General features: G+C 40.3%; 1 protein-coding gene across 2 annotated transcripts in view; it reads left to right on the top strand.

Annotated features, from left to right (window-relative positions):
• Positions 1–40: 40 nt before the first annotated feature.
• The window catches only part of LOC106869902 (ubiquitin carboxyl-terminal hydrolase BAP1), a 32009-nt gene continuing 11959 nt past the window's right edge, over positions 41–20090 (top strand). For both annotated transcript variants that reach the window (XM_089365244.1, XM_089365236.1), the window contains exons 1-9: positions 41–145; positions 2969–2998; positions 3527–3581; positions 4939–5068; positions 6437–6556; positions 7201–7262; positions 9826–9968; positions 11259–11337; positions 12127–12250. In XM_089365244.1, coding sequence (XP_089221370.1) covers positions 52–145; positions 2969–2998; positions 3527–3581; positions 4939–5068; positions 6437–6556; positions 7201–7262; positions 9826–9968; positions 11259–11337; positions 12127–12250 — 837 coding nt within the window. In that variant the 5' untranslated portion in view covers positions 41–51. The remainder of the gene's footprint in view (positions 146–2968; positions 2999–3526; positions 3582–4938; positions 5069–6436; positions 6557–7200; positions 7263–9825; positions 9969–11258; positions 11338–12126; positions 12251–20090) is intronic.

The raw sequence follows: 20090 nt of genomic DNA, 5'->3' as shown, positions 1-20090 counted from the left end.
ATGTAATCCGGTATTCTATATCAATGGGGATATTTTCTACAGACACCGTGTATGAAACAATGGCTAACTCGCTCCACTTTTCACGGTTTGTCTTTTCTTAAGAAAAACATGAACAAAGGTTGGCTGGAGTTAGAAAGTGACCCTGGTTTGTTATATTTTATTATTATTTATCTTCTATATTAGTTTGTAAATTACGACTGAGTCAACGGCTGAGATGAATTGGTGTTAATATAATTTCTAATTAATTTGCTTCATCTTTAGAAATGAAACGTTTTCTTCTTTTTAATATTTACATCAAGACTATATTTTGTCATTATTCCTTTGTGTGTGTGCGTGAGTAATACCAAACTGGATTCGAACTAGGACCCTTTTATTTCTAAATAAATTATAACAGATCGAAACGTCGTGTAGATGTAAATATTGTTTTCTTATATAATGATTAGGCGATCCATTTAGAACTGTGGGTATGATCGATTGTATTAACCGCGGTACCTAACAGGTATTTTGTTTTAAATAACGGGATTGAACAGCAAAACTGACCACGGGACGTAAACAGTTGTAACTAAATACCGCCAGAAATGTTGTCTGCGATTCTGCCAAATGTATTGTCCTTCGCAGACGTAAATATTAAAAAAGATAAATTTCATCTCATTTAAAGATAAGATTAATGATACGATAATGTTGTTGTTGTTCGTACTGACAATATTACGTTGTTACAGTGTCTGTCGTCTTTCATTCGAGTAAGGAACGACTACCGCATCGTCCACTTTATTAACTACCACAATAAAATCAACATCATTTCCCGCCTTATGTACGCAATCATTACAACATCATTATCATCTTTACTTACCATCACAGTATCATTATTTGGCTACCAACACCGCACCATTATTAGTCTCCTAACATCATCGCTACCACCTTCTCTACACTAAACTTGGTTCTTCGTCAACCAATAAGGAACATTTTTACATGGTCACTGAGCTTATCAGAAATAGCAGCCAAATCTCCCTCAAGTCACTCCCTGTCGTCTTTAAACGAACAGGTATGCATTAAACAATGTAGTTCTCGATGTACAAAATGATGAGATAGTTACTGCTGGAATGTGACTGTTCATAAGTCTGTTCTCATTCAGGGTTGATATGGAATTAAACAGGGCGTGGGGATCGTAACTGGAGCGCCTTTGAGCATAGGTTTGTTCAATCAGGACTCAACTGTGCATATCTGAATTTTTTTTCAAAGACGACTTGAGAGTTGAGTTCAGCGATGGAGACTAAGCTGAGTTGTACCTTCGTACAGAGAAAGAGTTTATTCTACCAACTTGTGCCGTTTGAACGACTTGTGTAAAAGAAATATAAAACAAAAAGTTATGCCTACTTGTATTTCTTTTGGTGAAACCCTTGTGTGTGTGTGCATGCAGGTAGGTAGGTAGGTAGGTATACATGTTTACATTATTTGTTCCCTACACCATGCCAGTTGCAAATACAATGCACCATTTGAGCGTGGTCGATGACAGTCATACCAGACTGCCTCACCCCACCCCCATCTTATACTGGGATGGGATGGGGCAGTCCCATACTGAAATAAGACACCCATGCCTGTCCCTCTCTCAAACTTTAACCCACCCACATATAGTCAAGAAGGCTTTTCCCTCCGTTTCTTCTTCTTTTGCTGTCAACCAAATCACTAGGCAACCTCATTAATACCAGTGACACAAGAAAAGCACCCAGCACACTCTACAAAGTTCATCCAGCCTTAGAAACCATGCCAAAACTGACATTGTATCTTAATGCTGCTTGCTGGATCGTGTCAAACTGTCCAATTTATGGTAGCATGGAAAATGGACATTAAATGATGATTATATACTTTACTGATAAGGTGAGAATACAACCGAAACATGTTTGGAGTTGTCTCACCACATATATATAGAGTGTCCATAAATTATCTTTACAACTTCCACAATTTATTGTATTGCATTGTCTAGATGTTGTGTGTGCAATCAATTGAGCCCAGGTGGAAGTGTTCTCATATTCCTAATAAAACTTTATTTTTTTCTTTCTCTGTTTTCCTATAAACTCTACTGAGTTGTCCTTGTTTTTCATTGTTTTCTGAATTCTTCAAATTGTAAAGGTCATTTATGGACGGAAAGACTTCCATTCCTCCCACCACCACCACCATTTTCTCCCAAATTTGTTTATTTAAAAAAAATTTTTTGCCCAGAACCCCTGTTTTTAGATACGGAGGTTCGGAAAATTTGCCAAAAATTGGCATTGTTAAATTTTCCCCCCTCCCCAAATTCTTCAATTTTTACTTTTTTCCCCAACCCTAACCCTAAAACCCTAACCGTAACTACAGAAATGTTTTGAAATTTTTTTCCAAATCATAATCTGTATTTTTCCACATATTTTGAAAAAAAAAATTTGACAAAAATTTTTTTTCAGAATCATAATCTCCAGGCTCCGCTGGCTCCATTTGTCTGTTTTGGCATGGTTCCTACAGCTGGATGCTTTTCTTTGATATAGAATATGGAGAAACTAAAGATAAGGCACATGCATACAGCTGTTGTTGAATCATATTAATACAATATTGCATATAATAATACATGCAACATTCAGCAATTAACACCTGATAATGATGCATTGAAACAATTGTAGTGATTTGTAATAAAGCCTGTTCAATCCATCTTCTCATATTAAAATTTGTTTGTTTATATTCTATGGATATTTATGTATTTTTCCACATGTATATCAAGTAAAAGGAGAAATCTACTGTCTGATAGCATCTGGTAGCCGATACCCAGAGCAAAGCATTGGAAGGCACTCTATTACAACAATGAGGAGGAGGAGGGTGCTGATATGTCCTCAACAACAGCAGTTTATGTTTTCCCCTGTATAGAACAATAAATCTAAAGTCAAATTATTAACTTTACCATTTCTCTGTTATTTATTTACCATTCTTTATTTCTTTGTAGGTCTCTTCACATTGCTTCTGGAAGACTTTGGTAAGTTTTGAATTAAAATCTTCCACCAAACCTTAGTCCCAATTTATGTTCCTAACACTAGCTTAATGATAACTAAGTTATTTTACTAAATTCTTTGTTATATTTAAGATTAACTGAAAGAAACACAGAGTATCTCAAAATTAATTGAAAGAAACAGAGCATCTCAACAGAAATATGGAAATGAAAGGGTTAACAAATGATTAATTTAACTCTTTTGATACCAACCCGGCTGAAACCACCTCTGGTTCTATAGTACAGAAACACTAGCTTAATGATAACTAAGTTATTTTACTAAATCCTTTGTTATGCTTAAAGTAATTAAAAGAAATACAGAACATCTCAACAGAAATACAGTAACAAAAGGGTTAAATGCTAAAGGATTAAACATGGATGATAATAAATAAATGTTTTTTGCTATTTCCTAATCTTGTGATTTCAATTTTGAGCCAAATGTTAAGTTTTTTTATCCGTTTTTGCAAATTCGAAATCAACAGTAAATTATTAATTAATTATATTGATTTTGCTTAGGTGTACAAGGTGTCCAGGTGGAAGAAATCTATGATCTACAGAAACAGATAGAAGGGTACGACTCAGTTTCATGCATTCTTTTCTAAGAATTATTGGTGAGTTTCTTTAATAGAAGAAGCTTCATTAAAGAAACTAATGAAAGCTTTTAAAGTGTTCAACTGATGACTGTAAGATGTGAAAGGTCTCAAAACTTAGTTCTGCTCTTGTATTCATCATCATCATCATTTACCATCTGTTGTCCAGACTGGCATGGGTGGGATGGTTTGACCAGGGCTGGCAAGCTGCAAGGCTGCGCTAGAATCCAGTCTGTTTTGGCATGGTTTCTACGGTTGGATGCCCTTCCTAACAATAACCACTCCGAGAGTGTAATCAGTGCATTATGTGCCACTGGCACGGGTGCCATTTGTGTGACACCAGTATCTGCCATGACTGCGGTTTTACTTGGCTTAATGGGTCTTTTTCTCAAGCACAGCATAATGCCAAATGGACTCGGTCATTGCCTCATTGAGGCCCAATACTTGAGAAGTGCTTTTATATGCCACTGGCACAAGTGCCATTTGCATGACACCAGTATCTGCCATGACTGTGATTTTGCTCAGCTTAATGGGTCTTCTTCTCAAGCACCACATAATGCCAAAGGTCTCAGCCATTGCCTCTGTGAATCCCAACATTCGAAAGGACAGTACAATAAAAGGATGCATTGCTGGTGTCACATAAAAAGCGTTTGTGCAGGTGCCACGTAAAAAGCACCCCATGCACTCTCTAAAGCGGTTGGTGTTTGGCAGACTGTTTTTGAAGATTCCACTAGATAGTCACAGCTGGAGCGTCTTTGATCAAAGGCTTATTGTATGATGGCTGGCTTGCAGGACTTAGTGAACTTAGACACCTCGAATGCATATTGTTGTCCTGGGGCCCCATCCTGTCAAGAGTTTCAGGTGCAGGCTTGGTTATGTGGTAGAGAAGTTTGCTTCCCAGCCATATGGTTTCAGGTTCAGTCCCTCTACATGACACCATGAACAAGTGTCTTCTATTATAGCCCTGGGCTGACCAAATCCTTGTGAGTGTATATGGTAGACAGAAACTGAAAGAAGCCTGTCATTGTGTGTGTGTATATATATACACACACACACACACACATACACGGCGTGGCCGATGACAGTACTGCCTGACTGGCTCCCGTCCCGGTGGCACGTAAAAAGCACCATTCGAGCATGGTCGTTGCCAGTGCCACCTGTTCATTTAAAGCTGACCTGGGGCTAAGCAACACAAACAAACAATATTGCCTTCCTCATAGTCTGCAGCATAATCATTATCATCATCACCATCATCATCATCACCACCATCATCATCATCACCTTCCTGTTTCCTGTCCAGATAACCTCCACCATGTTTTCCTTTCTCCTCCCCTCCAGACCTGTTTATGGTTTTATTTTCCTCTTCCGCTGGATTGAAGAGCGAAGATGTCGACGCAAGACCAATACAGAAGAGGAGTTTTTCCTGATCGATGAGAAAGCCGTCAATAGCATTTTCTTTGCCAAACAGGTAAGAATTCTTCACACCTTTTTCTTTTTTTGTCTTGTAGCCATTTGTCTTTGAGAGAGGGCCGGTGCCCGTAGCTTTGCATGCCATCTTAGACAAAGCAGAGGGAGAGCGGGAAGGTGGGCGGGGGTAAGAAGGAGGGGAGCGTAGCTAATGATTTGGTTGAATTGTTTATCTTTTATCTTGTTTCAGTCATTAGACTGTGGCCATGCTGGGGCATTGCCTTGAAGAATTTTTACTCTAGTACTTACCGGTTTCTAAGCCCAGTACTTGTTCTATCAGTCTCTTTTGCCAAACCGCTAAGTTACGGGGGACATAAACACACCGACACTGGTTGTCAAGTGGTGGGGGGGGGACTAACACAAACACACACACACATATGACAGGCTTCTTTCAGTTTCTGTCTACCAAATCCACTTAAAGGCTTTGGCCAACTCAAGGCTATAGTAAAAGACACTTTCCCAAGGTGCCACACAGTGGGACTGAACCCAGAACCTTGTGGTTAGGAAGCAAACTTCTTAACCACACAGCCACACCTGCACCCACAGGTGACTAATTGTGGGCAACACATTAAACTGCATCCAACTTGGGAGTTTGGAGTTATTCTTTAGTCACCTCTACTCTCAGGGTTGCTCTGGCCCAGGGTGGTAGCATTTGTCAAAGGCCCCGATTATGGGTCAAAACAGCAGATGTTTCTGTGGCTCAAGCTAATAATACTTGGAGGAGGTGGGGAAGGGCATCTGTATGCTGGGTGGAGTTTAAAGGGCTCGAGAAAGGGTCAGGGGCAAGGAAGGTTCTTGTTGTAGAGAAGCTGAATGGTTTTTCACATTTAGGGGACAGAGAGAGGATGAATCAGTGGGAGCTGCAAAGAGATAAATGGTGGTAATGAGATGTCCAGATGGCCCCTAAAGGTACGAGGTGGGTAGAAATGAGTGGGAATAGAGAAGCTAGGAGTGGGTGGGGGGGGACTCGTAAGGGTGTATGGAGAGGCAAGAGGTAGAGGAAATGGAAGAGGGGGTAAGAGACGTCTGTAAAGATCGAGAAGGGTTAAAGGGTGGACGGAGGGGGTGGAAGATGGCTTGTGGTCCATGAGGAATGGTAACAACAGGATAGTAATGATGATATAATTGACAAGAGGAGGGGAGAGATGACATTTTTAGGGGGTACGCTGCAGGAGAAGGGAAGAGAGAGAGAGAACAGGTATTTTACATGAGGGAGATAATGTGGTAGTCCGGTGGGTGGAGGGGAAGGGAGGATTCTTTTCACAAAGCTACCATGCGATGGGACTGAACCTGAGACCACGTGTTTGAGAAGTAAGCTTCATAATCACACAACCAAACCTCACCCTGCATCTGTTTCTTACCTTTACAGGTGATACCAAACTCTTGTGCCACTCATGCCTTACTCAGTATTCTTCTAAACAATGACAAGGTCAGACATGGTAAAACTCTCTCCAAACTAAAAGAATTTACCAAGAACATGAATCCAGAAGTAAGTTCTCTACCAAATATTCTTCATCATCATCATCGTCTAATGACTTGTAGGTATGTGGTATTTCGTTATGCAGCCATAATATACTTCGAAGCTGCTTGAGAAGACCCGGCAGGCCAAGTAAGATAGTAGCCGTGGCCAATGCCTGTGTCGCATAACTGGCTTGTTTGAAAGTACCCTTCAATCGTTGGGCAATATGCTGTGCTTAAGATGACCTGTTGAGTAAAGTGAAATCATAGTCATGGACGATACCAGTGACACGTAAAAAGCACCATTCGAGCATGGTTGATGCCAGTGCCATCTGACTGTCTCCTGTGCCAGTGGCACATAAAAATCACCATTTGAGCATGGTCGATGCCAGTGCCATCTGACTGGCCCCCATGTTGGTGGCACGTAAAAAGCACCCACTACACTCTTGGAATGGTTAGCATTAGGAAGAGCATCCAGCTGTAGAAACTTTGCTAGATCAGATTGGAGCCTGGTGCAGCCTTTTGGTTTGCCAGTCCTCAGTCAAATCGTCCAACCCATGCTAGCATGGAAGGCGGACGTTAAATGATGATGATGATTTAATCGCATGTCAATTCCTTTGTTTTATAACATCTTGGAATAATTATTTTTATATTGTTTTTTTTTTTCCTCCTCAGGATAAAGGCCATGCTATCGGTAATATGCCAGAACTTGCTCGAGCTCACAACAGTCATGCCAGGTAACTTAGTGACTTCTTCATACTAAATCTAATGTTTTACTTAACACAAGGAGAGAACACGAAAAAAAAAGATTTCTGTTTTTGAAGGGTTTATTTCCCAGTTTTAAAATATGTACAGCACATCTCTCATAGTTAAACTTCCTATGTACATATCCGTGTGTGCATGTATGTATGCACAATAATCCCTCGACTGCCACTGTTGTTACGCCCCCACCCCCACGATAGGTGAAAATCCGCGAAGTAGAAACAGTACAGTACTGTATATTTTTTATTATTATTTTTATAATTTGTATATATTTTATTATAAATGCAGAACAACACCACGGAGGAATCGACATAAGCTTAAATAGTAAACCGCGATAGGTGAACCACGATATGGTTAGGGATTACTGTATATGAGTGTGTGTGTGTGTGTATGTATATAATATACTAGCTTAAAAGCCACCCTATCGGGTGGCTTTTAAGCTGGTTCCTGTGGAGGGCTCTTCATTGGGCCTTGAGCCCAACAATGACACTTCATGCATTGAGTACATATTAAATTTTATTAAACTTGACCAATATTTTTCAAGCAATGAGCGGTTTCCATCAAAACAATGATATAATTTGTCAACTTCGAACTTATTGCAAAGCTTCATGATAAACAACATTTTTTGTCTTCCCCTTTCCGGTGGGGCGGGGTCAGTACAATTTTATTTTCTGTCTAACCTCATTCTCTCTCCCTCTCTCTCTCTCCCACCCTCCCTCCCTCCCCCCTCTCTCTCTCTCTCTCTCTTTTTGTTGATTGTTTTCAACCATCACCATCTCACCAGTACCACCACCAGTACCACCACCATTGCCACCACAACTGCCATACACACACTATTCAGACTTCTGATGCCGCCACCATCAATACCTTTGACTTCGCCTGCCTTTCCCTCCACCACCATCACCACTGTCTTTCACATCACTTACTATTACTGTCATCCCTGACCGCCTTGGCTACCACCACCACCACCATCATCACTGTCGCCTCCGCCGCTATCATAACTACGACTCATACTATTACTCTCACACCATTACCATCACAACTGTCAATCTACTACCACCTTCTCCATCTCTATGCCTTCCATTACTCTCACCCCAGCAGGAGGAATAGTAGAAGTGTCATTGAATAGTGAGAGAGGGGGTCAAAATGTGACACACTGACACACAGAAATTCATTTTGGCATTTATTATTATAGATATATGTATGTAGTGCATATATAGGTATAGATGTGTTTGTGTGGTACGAAACTTGAAAAGCAGGAGTGAATTATGCCTACCTAATCTACAAAAGAATAAAACGTTTCGCATTTCTTGCATAATAATCAGAGTAAACTTCATAATTTTATTGAATTTGGTGCATATTTTACTATAAAAGGAAAATGTTGCTATCGATCGATTTTATTCAAGGTAGGTGACACATCCATGATGATATATATATATATATATGTGTGTAGTCATTGGGCCTCACTGAGTTAATGACTAGTGACCAAGACCTTTGGCGATATGCTGTGCTTGAGAAGACCCGACAAGCCAAGTGAGACCATAATTCATGGCCTATGCCAATGGTGTATAACCAGCCCACTTATGAGTACCCTTCATTCATTGGACAATAAACTTTGCTTGCGAAGACCTGTTGAGGAAAGTGAAATCAAAATCACTGACGTGGCCGATGACAGTACCACCTGATTGGCACTTGTGCCAGTGGAACATTAAAAGCACCATCCAAGCGTGATCATTGCCAGGGCCATGGATTGGCTCCTGTGCTGGTGACGCATAAAAGACAGCATTCGAGCGTGATTGTTGCCAGTGTTGCCTTACTGGCATATGTGCCAGTGGCACGTGAAAATCAACATTCGAGTGTGGTCATTGCTAGTGCCACTGGACTGACTCCTGTGCAGGTGGCACATAAAAAACACCTTTTGAGCGTGGCCGTTGCCAGTACCATCTGACTGACCCTTGTGCTGGTGGCACATAAAATCACCCACTACACTCTCGGAGTGGTTGGCATTAGGAAGGGCATCCAGCTGTAGAAACCTTGCCAGATCAGATTAGAGCCTGGTGCAGCCATCTGGCTCACCAGTCCTCAGTCAAACTGTCCAACCCATGCCAGCATGGAAAGTGGACATTAAACGATGATGATGATATCTATATGTGTGTGTGTCTGTGTTTGTCCCCCCCATCACTGCTTGACAGTCGGTGTTGGTGTGTTTATGTCCCTGTGACTTAGCAGCTTAGCAAAAGAGATTGACGGAATAAGTACCAGACTTAAAAAAAGGTAAGTACCAAGGTTGAATCATTCAACTGAACTTCTTCAAGGTGGTGCCCCAGCATGGCCACAGTCTAATGACTGAAACAAGCAAAGAATAAAAGATCAGAGACATATATACCTTGTGACAATTCCTTTCATGCCTGATACACTTTGTAACACTTCACATCTGTGTTACATTTCCTGTGTTCTCCCTTGTCACATCTATGTTACATTTCCTTTGTTCCCTGTGTCATAACCATGTCACACATTTGTATCTCTATCATTTCTTAGACCAGAACCTCGTCACCTCCCAGAGAAACAACAAGGTATATCAACTGTCCGAACCATGGAAGCATTCCATTTTGTCAGCTATGTACCTATAAATGGCCACCTCTTTGAATTGGATGGTCTCAAGCCATACCCCATTGACCATGGTATGTATTCTTCTTGAAATCTTTTACAACTGTATATTCGGTATTGTGTTGTCTGTGAGTATGTGTGTGTGTGTCTTTGTATCTGTGTGTGTGTGTGTGTCTTTGTCTTTGTGTGTGATCATAAAGTTAGCTTCCCAACCACATAGCTTCAAGTTCAATAACATCAAAAAATACCTTAGGAATGAGAACCCAGGTTCGAAATTTCCCCAAGACACCTGAAGAAGGCTGGAGGGTATATCAGCCGAAACATTGTGTTAACAACAAACAAGATGAGGACAAATATCTGTCTAATGTAAATAGTTGTGATCAAGTTCTTTATCACATCTGTCCAACAAACAGGAATGTGAAACTCTGATTTTTTGGCGATATTTTTGTGATATTTTTGCAGCTTTAACACTAAAACGTATTACTTTACCTCTGGTATTCAAGTACTATTTTTTCCCACTTTTTGTCACATTTATGTGTTTACTCTGGTATATATTATATGCAGGTGGCACGTAAAAACCACCATTTTGAGCATGGCCGTTGCCAGTACCACCTGACTGGCCTTCATGCCGATGGCACGTAAAAGCACCTACTACACTCTCGGAATGGTTAGCGTTAGGAAGGGCATCCAGCTGTAGAAACTCCGCCAGATCAGATTGGAGCCTGGTGCAGCCATCTGGTTCACCAGTCCTCAATCAAATCGTCCAACCCATGCTAGCATGGAAAGCGGATGTTAAATGATGATGATGACCTTATATTTTTATATTTGATGGAGAATATAGAATATATTGGAAATAAATAATCAAATAGATTTTTTAAAAAAAGTATTTATATACAACAAAGCATATCTATCTAGACATCAATGTGTATGATAATAAAGGGTAAAAGTCATTAATGATAATAAAGGGTAAAAGTCATTAATGATTTTTACCAAGAGGTCAACGGGGAAATAAAACCTCACAGGTAAATTTTATAAATATTTTATAATTATATACATAATTATAACAAGGGCTTGGCTTGAGCCTCACCACGCATTTATTAATAGATGTCAAAAGACACTATTACCACCATAAATTCTCTGAGAAAAACACACTATATGATAGGCTAGCCGAAGAAAGAATTAAAATTTTGGTTAACCGCGTATATGATTGTGTTTTGGGCTTAAAGTAATAGTAACATTCCCTAGTGTTTTTCTCGGAGAATTTCTGGTGGTAATAGTGTCTTTTGACATCAATGTGTATATTCATATGAGTTATCTCCCCTTCACTGACCACCTCTCCTTGACTTACTGTTCTCCATATTCAGGGCCATGGCAAGAAAATGAAGACTGGACTGAAAAATTTCGTCGGGTCATCTCTGAGAGACTTGGTACGGGTACCGGAGGGTAAGATTTCTCTTTCAAACTCTTTTCTTAACTACCATTGTTCCTATCAAGCATCATACATTGCTAATTTTTGAGTTCAAATCCCATCTTGGCCTACTTTTCCTTAAATCAATTCTGAGGCGATTAAAATATTTTTTCAGCATCAACAGAACTGATTGGTGGCCCCGAAAATGCCTGTAGTTCCATAACAGAAACCACCATCATCATCATCTTTTGACGTCTGTTTTCCATGCTGGCGTTGGTTGGACAGTTTGACTGAGGTCTCGAGAGCCAGCAGCTGCACCAGGCTCCAATCTGATCTAGCAGTGTTTTTGCAGCTGGATGCCCTTCCTAATGCCAACCACTCCAAGAGTGTAGTGGGTGCTTTTTATGTGCCACCGGCACAGGAGTCTGTCAGGTGGTACTGATATCGGCCATGTTGGGATGGTGCTTTTTACGTGCCACCGGGGAGAATTTTGGGGGAGGGGGGGGGGGGGGCAGTCGATTAGATCAGCCCCAGTATGCAACTGGTACCTAATTTATCGACCCTCAAAAGGATGAAAGGCAAAGTCGACCTTGGCGGAATTTGAACTCAGAACGTAAAGACAGACAAAATACCACTAGGCATTTTGCCTGGCATCCTAGCATTTCTGCCAGCTCGCCACATTTATCACAGTTACAGTGTCACGAAATGATGTGACACCCTTGTATCCTGTTGGTCTGAGGCTGGCAGAATACTCCTCAAGTGTTCCACTTCCCAATTAAACTACGTGTCATGCTTAACGAATGTCTCCCTCTTTGTCTTCAAAGGGAACCTTACCATGACATCTGGTTCAATCTGATGGCAGTCGTACCCGACAGACGACAACTGTATGAGAACAAACTGATGACGCTGAAAAAGAACCGGCAGATTATCCTGGACACCTTACAACAGGTAAGTTAATTTCATTACTATATGCACACATACATACGCACATACTTACATATATATATATATATATATATATGTATATATATATATATATATATATATATATATATATATATATATGCATGTATGAAGGTATGTATGAATGAGCTGAGTGGTTGGTGTTAGGAAGGGCATCCAGCTGTAGAAACTCTGCCAAATTAGATTGGAGCCTGGTATTGCCATCCGGTTTCACCAGTCCTCAGTCAAATCATCCAACCCATGCTAGCATGGAAAGCGGACGTTAAACGATGATATATATATATATATATATATATATGCGAGTAAAAATAAATACAAAAAAGGTGGGGTTTTTTTGTATGATTGTGTATAGAGGAATATATTATTTTGTTTAAAAGAGTTCCAGCACTGTCTGTTTTTTATGTTTTATTTATATTCCTGCAGAACTAATGTGGGGTATAGAATATGGAATATACAATATTTATTTTGATATACAATATACAATATAAAATAAAATAAAATAAAAATGGATGGCACCATGAAAGAAAGTATTGAATGTAGATGAAATATTGAGTGTTCAATATAAAGGATCAAATATATAAATATATAAATATAAATATATATATATAAAGGCGACTCGAGTTTCAGGGCTATTTCTCTTCGTCATGGCCGGTATGACAGACTTTAACAGACTGTCTGTTAAAGTCTGTCATACCGGCCATGACGAAGGGAAATAGCCCTGAAACTCGAGTCGCCTTTATATATATATATTTATATTTATATATTTATATATTTGATCCTTTATATTGAACACTCAATATTTCATCTACATTCAATACTTTCTTTCATGGTGCCATCCATTTTTATTTTATTTTATTTTATATTGTATATTGTATATTCCATATTCTATACCCCACATTAGTTCTGCAGGAATATAAATAAAACATAAAAAACAGACAGTGTTGGAACTCTTTTAAGCAAAATAATATATATATATATATACACATATATATATGTTCATATATATATATGTTGGTTAGTTGGTAACTTTATTCTTCTGGTCATGCTTTACAATGTATAGAGAAAAAGAGAGAGATTTAAAAGAGAGATACAGAGAGAATTAACATAAGAAGTGGTGGATGTGTGTTCATACTAGGCTTGGTGGCAGGCAATGAATATTGGAATGCAATGCATGCGCACACATGCACACACATAGTGTGAGATACAGAATCAAAGAGACAGAGAAGGCAGGAAGGGGAGGAGGTAAATGCTAGAGTAATAGTGGGAAGAGTTATTCAAATGAGATTCTTTTTTCTTTACTATTACTTGGTTTTGAAACTTAATATTCATTTCGTCATTTTGTATAAACAGCAAGAAATGTGATGAAATTTAAATTATAATTATTAAATGTGTGTCATATTTCCTGGTATTACCCAGTGTGGCGAAAGCATACTATTGGAGTTACTCATTAAATGGCAAGGAACTCCCTTGTATGTGTGTGTGTGTGTTTATCATAATAATAATTATTATTTCTTTATTGCCCACAGGGGGCTAAACATAGAGGGGACAAACAAGGACAGACAAAAGGATTAAGTAAATTACATTGAACCCAGTGCATAACTGGTACTTATTTAGTTGACCTCGAAAGGATGAAAGGCAAAGTCGACCTCGGCAGAATTTGAACTCAGAACGTAACGGTAGACAAAATACCACTAAGCATTTCGCCCGGCACGCTAACGTTTGTGCCAGCTCGCCACCTTAGCCAGAACGTTTTCTTAACCAGAAACGTTTACTGTGGGACAAACCCATTGTAGTTCAGGCTCTCACTACTAGAAGCCACTTGATGCAACCCTCAGGCATCAGTCTGCCGACTGGTGGTTGCACGTGGAGTCATGCTTCACTTGGTGTGTCTTTGTTTTGCAATGCTTCTCCCCTGTTCATTGATTTCTGGAATGGCTTCCATGAAATTTTGTTTCTTGCTGGAGAACACAAGTTTACGAGTGGTTTCCATGCTTTAGGAATGGTCACTTGTCGTTTAAAGACCAACCTTGTTCAAGATGACCGTCGACCTCCGGAACGAATGAAAACATCATGGAAATTCATGAACTGATCTTGGAGTGCCGTCACCGAACAATTGAAGAACTTGTTGATATGACTGTTGTGTCCTGGAGCTGCTGCCAACGAATTTTGAGCGAGGAATTGTGAATGAAAAGAGTTGCAGCAAAATTTGTGCCTCGCTTCCTCACTGGACATCAAAAACAGTCTCGACTGAATGCGTGTCGTGAACTGAAAGAACAGTTGGAAGTATTTCCGGACCTTTTGTCGAAAGTCATCCCTGGTGACGAAAGCTGGTGCCATGGAATTTGCAGATGTGAAAGAGGTGAAGAAAGGAACGATGGAGGCGTTAAAAGGCATCATTTCGCAAGAATTCCAGGACTGCTTCGAATAATGGAAAACGCGCCTGGACCGATGCATTGCTTCAAATGGAGAATTCAATATGAAGGCAATAAAAGTGTAAGCATTTAAAACTAAGTGAATAAAATAACATTGCAAAAATTCCAGTTTCTTTCGGGTACCCATCCCCCATATATACCTTTGTTCTTGTCAGTTGTTCCCTGTACATCTGTTATAACGGTTTATTTATTCTTCCCCCCTCTCTCTCTCTCTCTCTCCTTGTCTCATATACAAAGACATGGCTACAAATAAAAGAGAGAGTGATAGAATGTATCCAGAATGTCTGTTGTATGCAGCTGTGACCCGAGTCAAAGGTCGACAGGGTTAGAGGTGAATTGGTAGAGCGTCAGATAAACTTCTTAGTGATATTAAGTTAATTCTCTTGAAATGTCTGTCACATTCAGGGATTCAAATCCAGCCAAGGCCATCTTTGCCTTTCATTTTTTAGGGATTATTGAAGTAAGTCCCCAACATGTACCTGTGAATCATGTAATCCACTTTTCCCTTGGACTTACACCATCATCATCAACATCATCACCATCATCATCAACATCATCGTTGTCGTCATCATCATCAACATAATCATTATCATCATCTTTGTCATTTAATGTCCAGCTTTCCTGATGTCATGGTTTGGATGGCTTGAGAGAATTGTGTCCTGCTCCCATGTCCACCTCGGCACGGTCTCTTTAACTGGATACCCTGTCTAATGCCGACAAATTTAGAGTGTCCTTGCTGCTTTTTCCACGGCATCAGTACCAGTGATTTACGGGGCTAAAAACCCTATCATGGACCCTTTAACAGAAGGAGAATAGGAGAGAAGAGAAAGTGGGTGATGAGGGATGGTAAGAGAGGAGGGGATGCAGCAGGGAATTGGGGAGAGAAAAGAGATTAATGATAGGAATTAGTGAGAGAAAGGAAAGGATGGAGATAAAAGATGATAGGATGGTCATTCAACTTTATATGCAATGAATACAGACAGAAGGTGTGAGGGAAACGGGTCAGAAAGAAGCCATTGACTAGAATGGAGAGGAAACCTAAGAATCATTAAAGACAAGACAGGTGTCAAGAGTTAAAAAACCAAATAAGTTTTTGTAGTAGCCGTTGCCAGTGCCACCTGACTGGCTCCCGTGCCGGTGGCACGTAAAAGGCACCCATTACTCTCTCGGAGTGGTTGGCATTAGGAAGAGCATCCAGCTATAGAAACCTTGCCAGATCAGATTGGAGCCTGGTACAGCCTCTTGGCTTGCCAGTCCTCGGTCAAACTGTTCAACTTGTGCCAGCATGGAAAGTGGATGTTAAACAACGATGATGATGATGACGACTGTATACCTGCTTATGGAGAGAGAGAAGAAAGCAAATTGACATTTTTAAAGAGTCAGCTTAAGACCGTTTTGTGGTGTTTGTTTCGGCTGTCTGTGCTCTGAGATCAAATCTCACTGTGATCAACTTCTCCTTTCATCATTTAAGCTCCGAGTCACATTCTGCCTCGGCTCTTGTGAATGACCCTTGCTAACCCTCAGTCTCACCATGGTGAATAAGGCAATTCTTCAATAGTGGTGGGTGGAGTCAACAGAAGGTCTCGTCTGGTTGAAGAATGTATTTATTGTGTGTGTGTGTGTCATGGAGGTCAGTGGTTAGGGTATATGGCTCAGGTCCACTCATCTGGCAAAAATGAGTCGTCCCTGTCATTCAAATGTCCAGCCTTGTCATATTCTGTGCCATACTGAATCTCCCTGAGGACTATGATAGGGTTACACGTGTCTGTGGAGTGCTCAGCCACTTGCACGTTAATTTCACAGGCAGGCTGTTCCATTGATTGGATCAACTGAAACACTCGTCAATGTAACCAACGGAGTGCCTCTGTGTGTGTATGCGTTTGTATGTGTAATGATGGACAGTGATACATAAGCTGTGATTTGTTTCTCACTTGTTTTGCTTAGAAATTAAAAATTTTAACATTGATTTCCTAATCTGAATAAAAGAAACCTGTCTACCTTAGAGTCATTACACCTGTAGATGCATTAATGAGTTCCATTCAGACTCTAAAAACATTGATTACCGAATATCAGGAGAGTCTTGTAGATTGCTTGAAGTGTTGTGATAAAGAAGTAAAATAGTGAAGACTGAGGGCTTCTTACAATGTGGAAAAGAAATGTTTTTAATAATCTTTGTATTTTCCGGGCCCAAAGGCCCACCATCGGAAGCAAACAGTCAAGAAATGCCTTTCTATTCAGACACTAGCCACGTTGCTTGTGGTGTGGACAGCAACCCTATGACATCCATAAAAGTGGTGAGGCCAGTGGCTTATAGAAGCTGTTTGGCATTGTATAATTTGATGCTGTTATGGCAAATATTGCTAATATTGATGGTTGTTATTGCTTGTTCCAGTCCATTTGTCACCAACTGCTGCTCTATCTACGACCATCACCACTACCAAAAATACAAGCAGTTGCTTCCATTGTGACTGATACCAACCAACAGTTGCTTATTGTCCACCATCACCACCTTCACACACACACACACACACAGTAACCTCTGCAACCATTTGAGGAACAGCTGGTGCTACTATGATCACTGACCACCCATTGCTTCCCCCACCACTTACTCTGAAGCTGCAAGACCACTGCCCACTACAAATCATGAGCTGAGTGGGGGTGCTAGATTCCCTTGTTTGAAAATATAAGGACACAGATTGTGTCGTATAGCCAGCTGGAGACGATGTCTCCTGGGGCTAAATTACAGCAACATTCGTCTTAAACCAGGACTGCCATGTTATGTTGGCAAACAATCTTTACTCCAAAGTACTGTTGCTGAATATCTCTCGTTGTGAGATTTAAAAATAGTAATTTTCTAGTGTCTGAATAGTCTAACATTTCTTGACAGTTTGCTTCTGATGAAGAACCTTTGTGCCTGATATATATATATGTAAGTTAATAAGTTTATTCGTTTCCCTCCTTGTAAGAAGCTCTCCATCTTTCCTCTTCAATATTCAAGACTATCCAAAGAAAACTCATCTAGCCGAGAACCTGAGTTTCTTCAGCAATGGTTTATTGTCTTCATATTCTTCACTATCTCTGCTATCACCAACAACAGCTTTGTTATTCCTTGTTTTGTTGATCCTTGGTATCCAGGGTTATCGTCTGGAACTTTCAACCAGATTCTGACAATATTTTCCATGACATTTCACTTGCCCTTTCAGACATAGAAACCCTTCAAAATTGTACTCTATCTCCACATTGTGCAGAAATCTCTTACAAGCATTGACTCCAGTTTCACTGTATAAGGAGAGACAGCAGATATAGACTTAACAGAGACACATTGGGGGAGAAACCCCAATGATGTGTGTGTGTGTAAATATATGTGTATGTGTATGTATATATATATATATATATATATATATATATATATATATATATATATATATATATATATATATATCCTAGCTTCTATCATTATCACCACCACCATCATCGTCACCATTTTCATCATCATTTTATGTCCCGTTTCCTTGCAGGAAAAGCTTGGATGGGTCATTACAGTTCAAGTCAGTTCCTACTCAGGGTTACTGCCCTCCTAAATGGTTCAGAGTATCTCGTCTCACTCATGTTTCATTTCTAAGTTGGTTTCTATGATTGATGCCCTTTCTCTCACCAACTACTCTATAGAGTGCCCTGAATGCATTTTGTTCTGGCACCAGCAAGAGTAAAGGGTCCTCTTACCTAGCATTGCGCCTGCTCATTCACAAACCACTTTACAGAGTGTGCTGGATGTATTTTATGTTGGCACCAGCACTAGTGAGGTTGCCTTGTATTCTGTAAGACTAAAGAGTTTTTACTCTGTTATGATATTGTCATAGGAATGTAACTGAAAGGAAAGATGAATAGAAGAGAGAGAGAGTGAAGTGATGACAGAAGAACTAGAATTTGTAGGTGGCCGGAGTAGGAATATGTGGTAGAAACGGTGATGAGAAGGAAGTAAGCACAATCGACACGTCTATAGGTGGACAGTGGTAAGATAGATTTGTGGATGTTAATAACAAATGGGCCTGAGAGAGGGAGTGATGACTGGCAATACAGAAAGAGAAATAGTAGAGTGCATCAGGTACAAAGAAAACCAGGGCAAGTCCTTATACATAGGCCTCTCATGATGAGCAAGTCATCATTGCCATTTAGAATCCTTTTTCCATTCTGGCATGGCTTAGATGGTTTGACTGGAACTGGTTCCAGTCATAGTTGGCTTGGTTTCTACCACTGGATGCCCTTCCTCACATCAACCACTCCAAGAGTGTAGTGGGTGCCCTTTTATGTGTCACTGGAACTGGCCATGGCTATGATTTCATTTCACTTGATGGGTCTTCTCTCAAGCACAGCAAATCGCCAAAGGTCATGATCACTTGTCATTGCCTCCGTGAGACTCCACATCTGAAGATCATGCTTCCCCACTTCGTCCCATGTCTTCCTGAGTCTACCTCTTCCTCAGGTTCCTTCTACAGTTGCGATGGCAGAATTATAAGGATGGTAGTGATGGGTAATGGGTACTGAATACAAGTAAGTCCAGTACTTACTGTAGGGGTAGTATGGTAGAGCGATAGAAGACTAGGTGAGAAGGATTAGAGAGTCAAACAAGTTTCATACTTCTCTGTGTTACACAGGCAGCATGGTACAAGAAAATAAAAGGTGAGTGATAGAAGGATTGACAAGGTATCAAAGAAGCAAGGGCGGCAACAGATGTAGACTTAACAGAAACATATTTGGTGAGAGACTCAAATGTGTATACATACATACATTCACAGACACATACGCACATGTAATGCTTCCCAGCTTCCATCGTTACTATCACTTTTAATATTCTCTTTATGGTGCCAGTGCCACCTTGACTGGCTTCTGTGCCGGTGGCATGTAAAAAGCACCCACCACACTCTCGGAGTGGTTGGCATTAGGAAGGGCATCTGGCTGTAGAAACACTACCAGATCAGATTGGGGCCTGGTGCAGCCAGCTGGCTTCCCAGACCCCAGGCAAACCGTCCAACCCATGCCAGCATGGAAAATGGACGTTAAATGATGATGATGTTTGTATGATTGGATGAGTGTTATCTAGAAGTATGTGCTGCCATTCACCCCCTCCTTGAGATTTATCTGCATCCTAAGATCCTTACAAAGAACACTCTTTATATGACCATCAATGGTGATAAAAACCGCTTGCTTTCTTATTCCAATAATGGCACCTGGCTCAAGGAGGGCAGTGACTTCAAGTACCTAGGGTCCTATTTTGCTGACACTCAAAAAGACTTCCTTACGTGCAAGGGACTAGTTGATAGTGCTTTTAATAAGCTCCAAAACATCTGCCAACCAAAGATTTAAATGTCAATAAAGTTTGTCTTCTTCAGAAC

The sequence above is a fragment of the Octopus bimaculoides genome, chromosome 1 (genome assembly GCF_046866305.1).
Source record: "Octopus bimaculoides isolate indiv1 chromosome 1, ASM4686630v1, whole genome shotgun sequence".
Classification (NCBI taxonomy): domain Eukaryota; kingdom Metazoa; phylum Mollusca; class Cephalopoda; order Octopoda; family Octopodidae; genus Octopus; species Octopus bimaculoides.
Note: the sequence above shows the minus strand (reverse complement) of the source record. Positions and strands in the feature narration are given on the sequence as shown.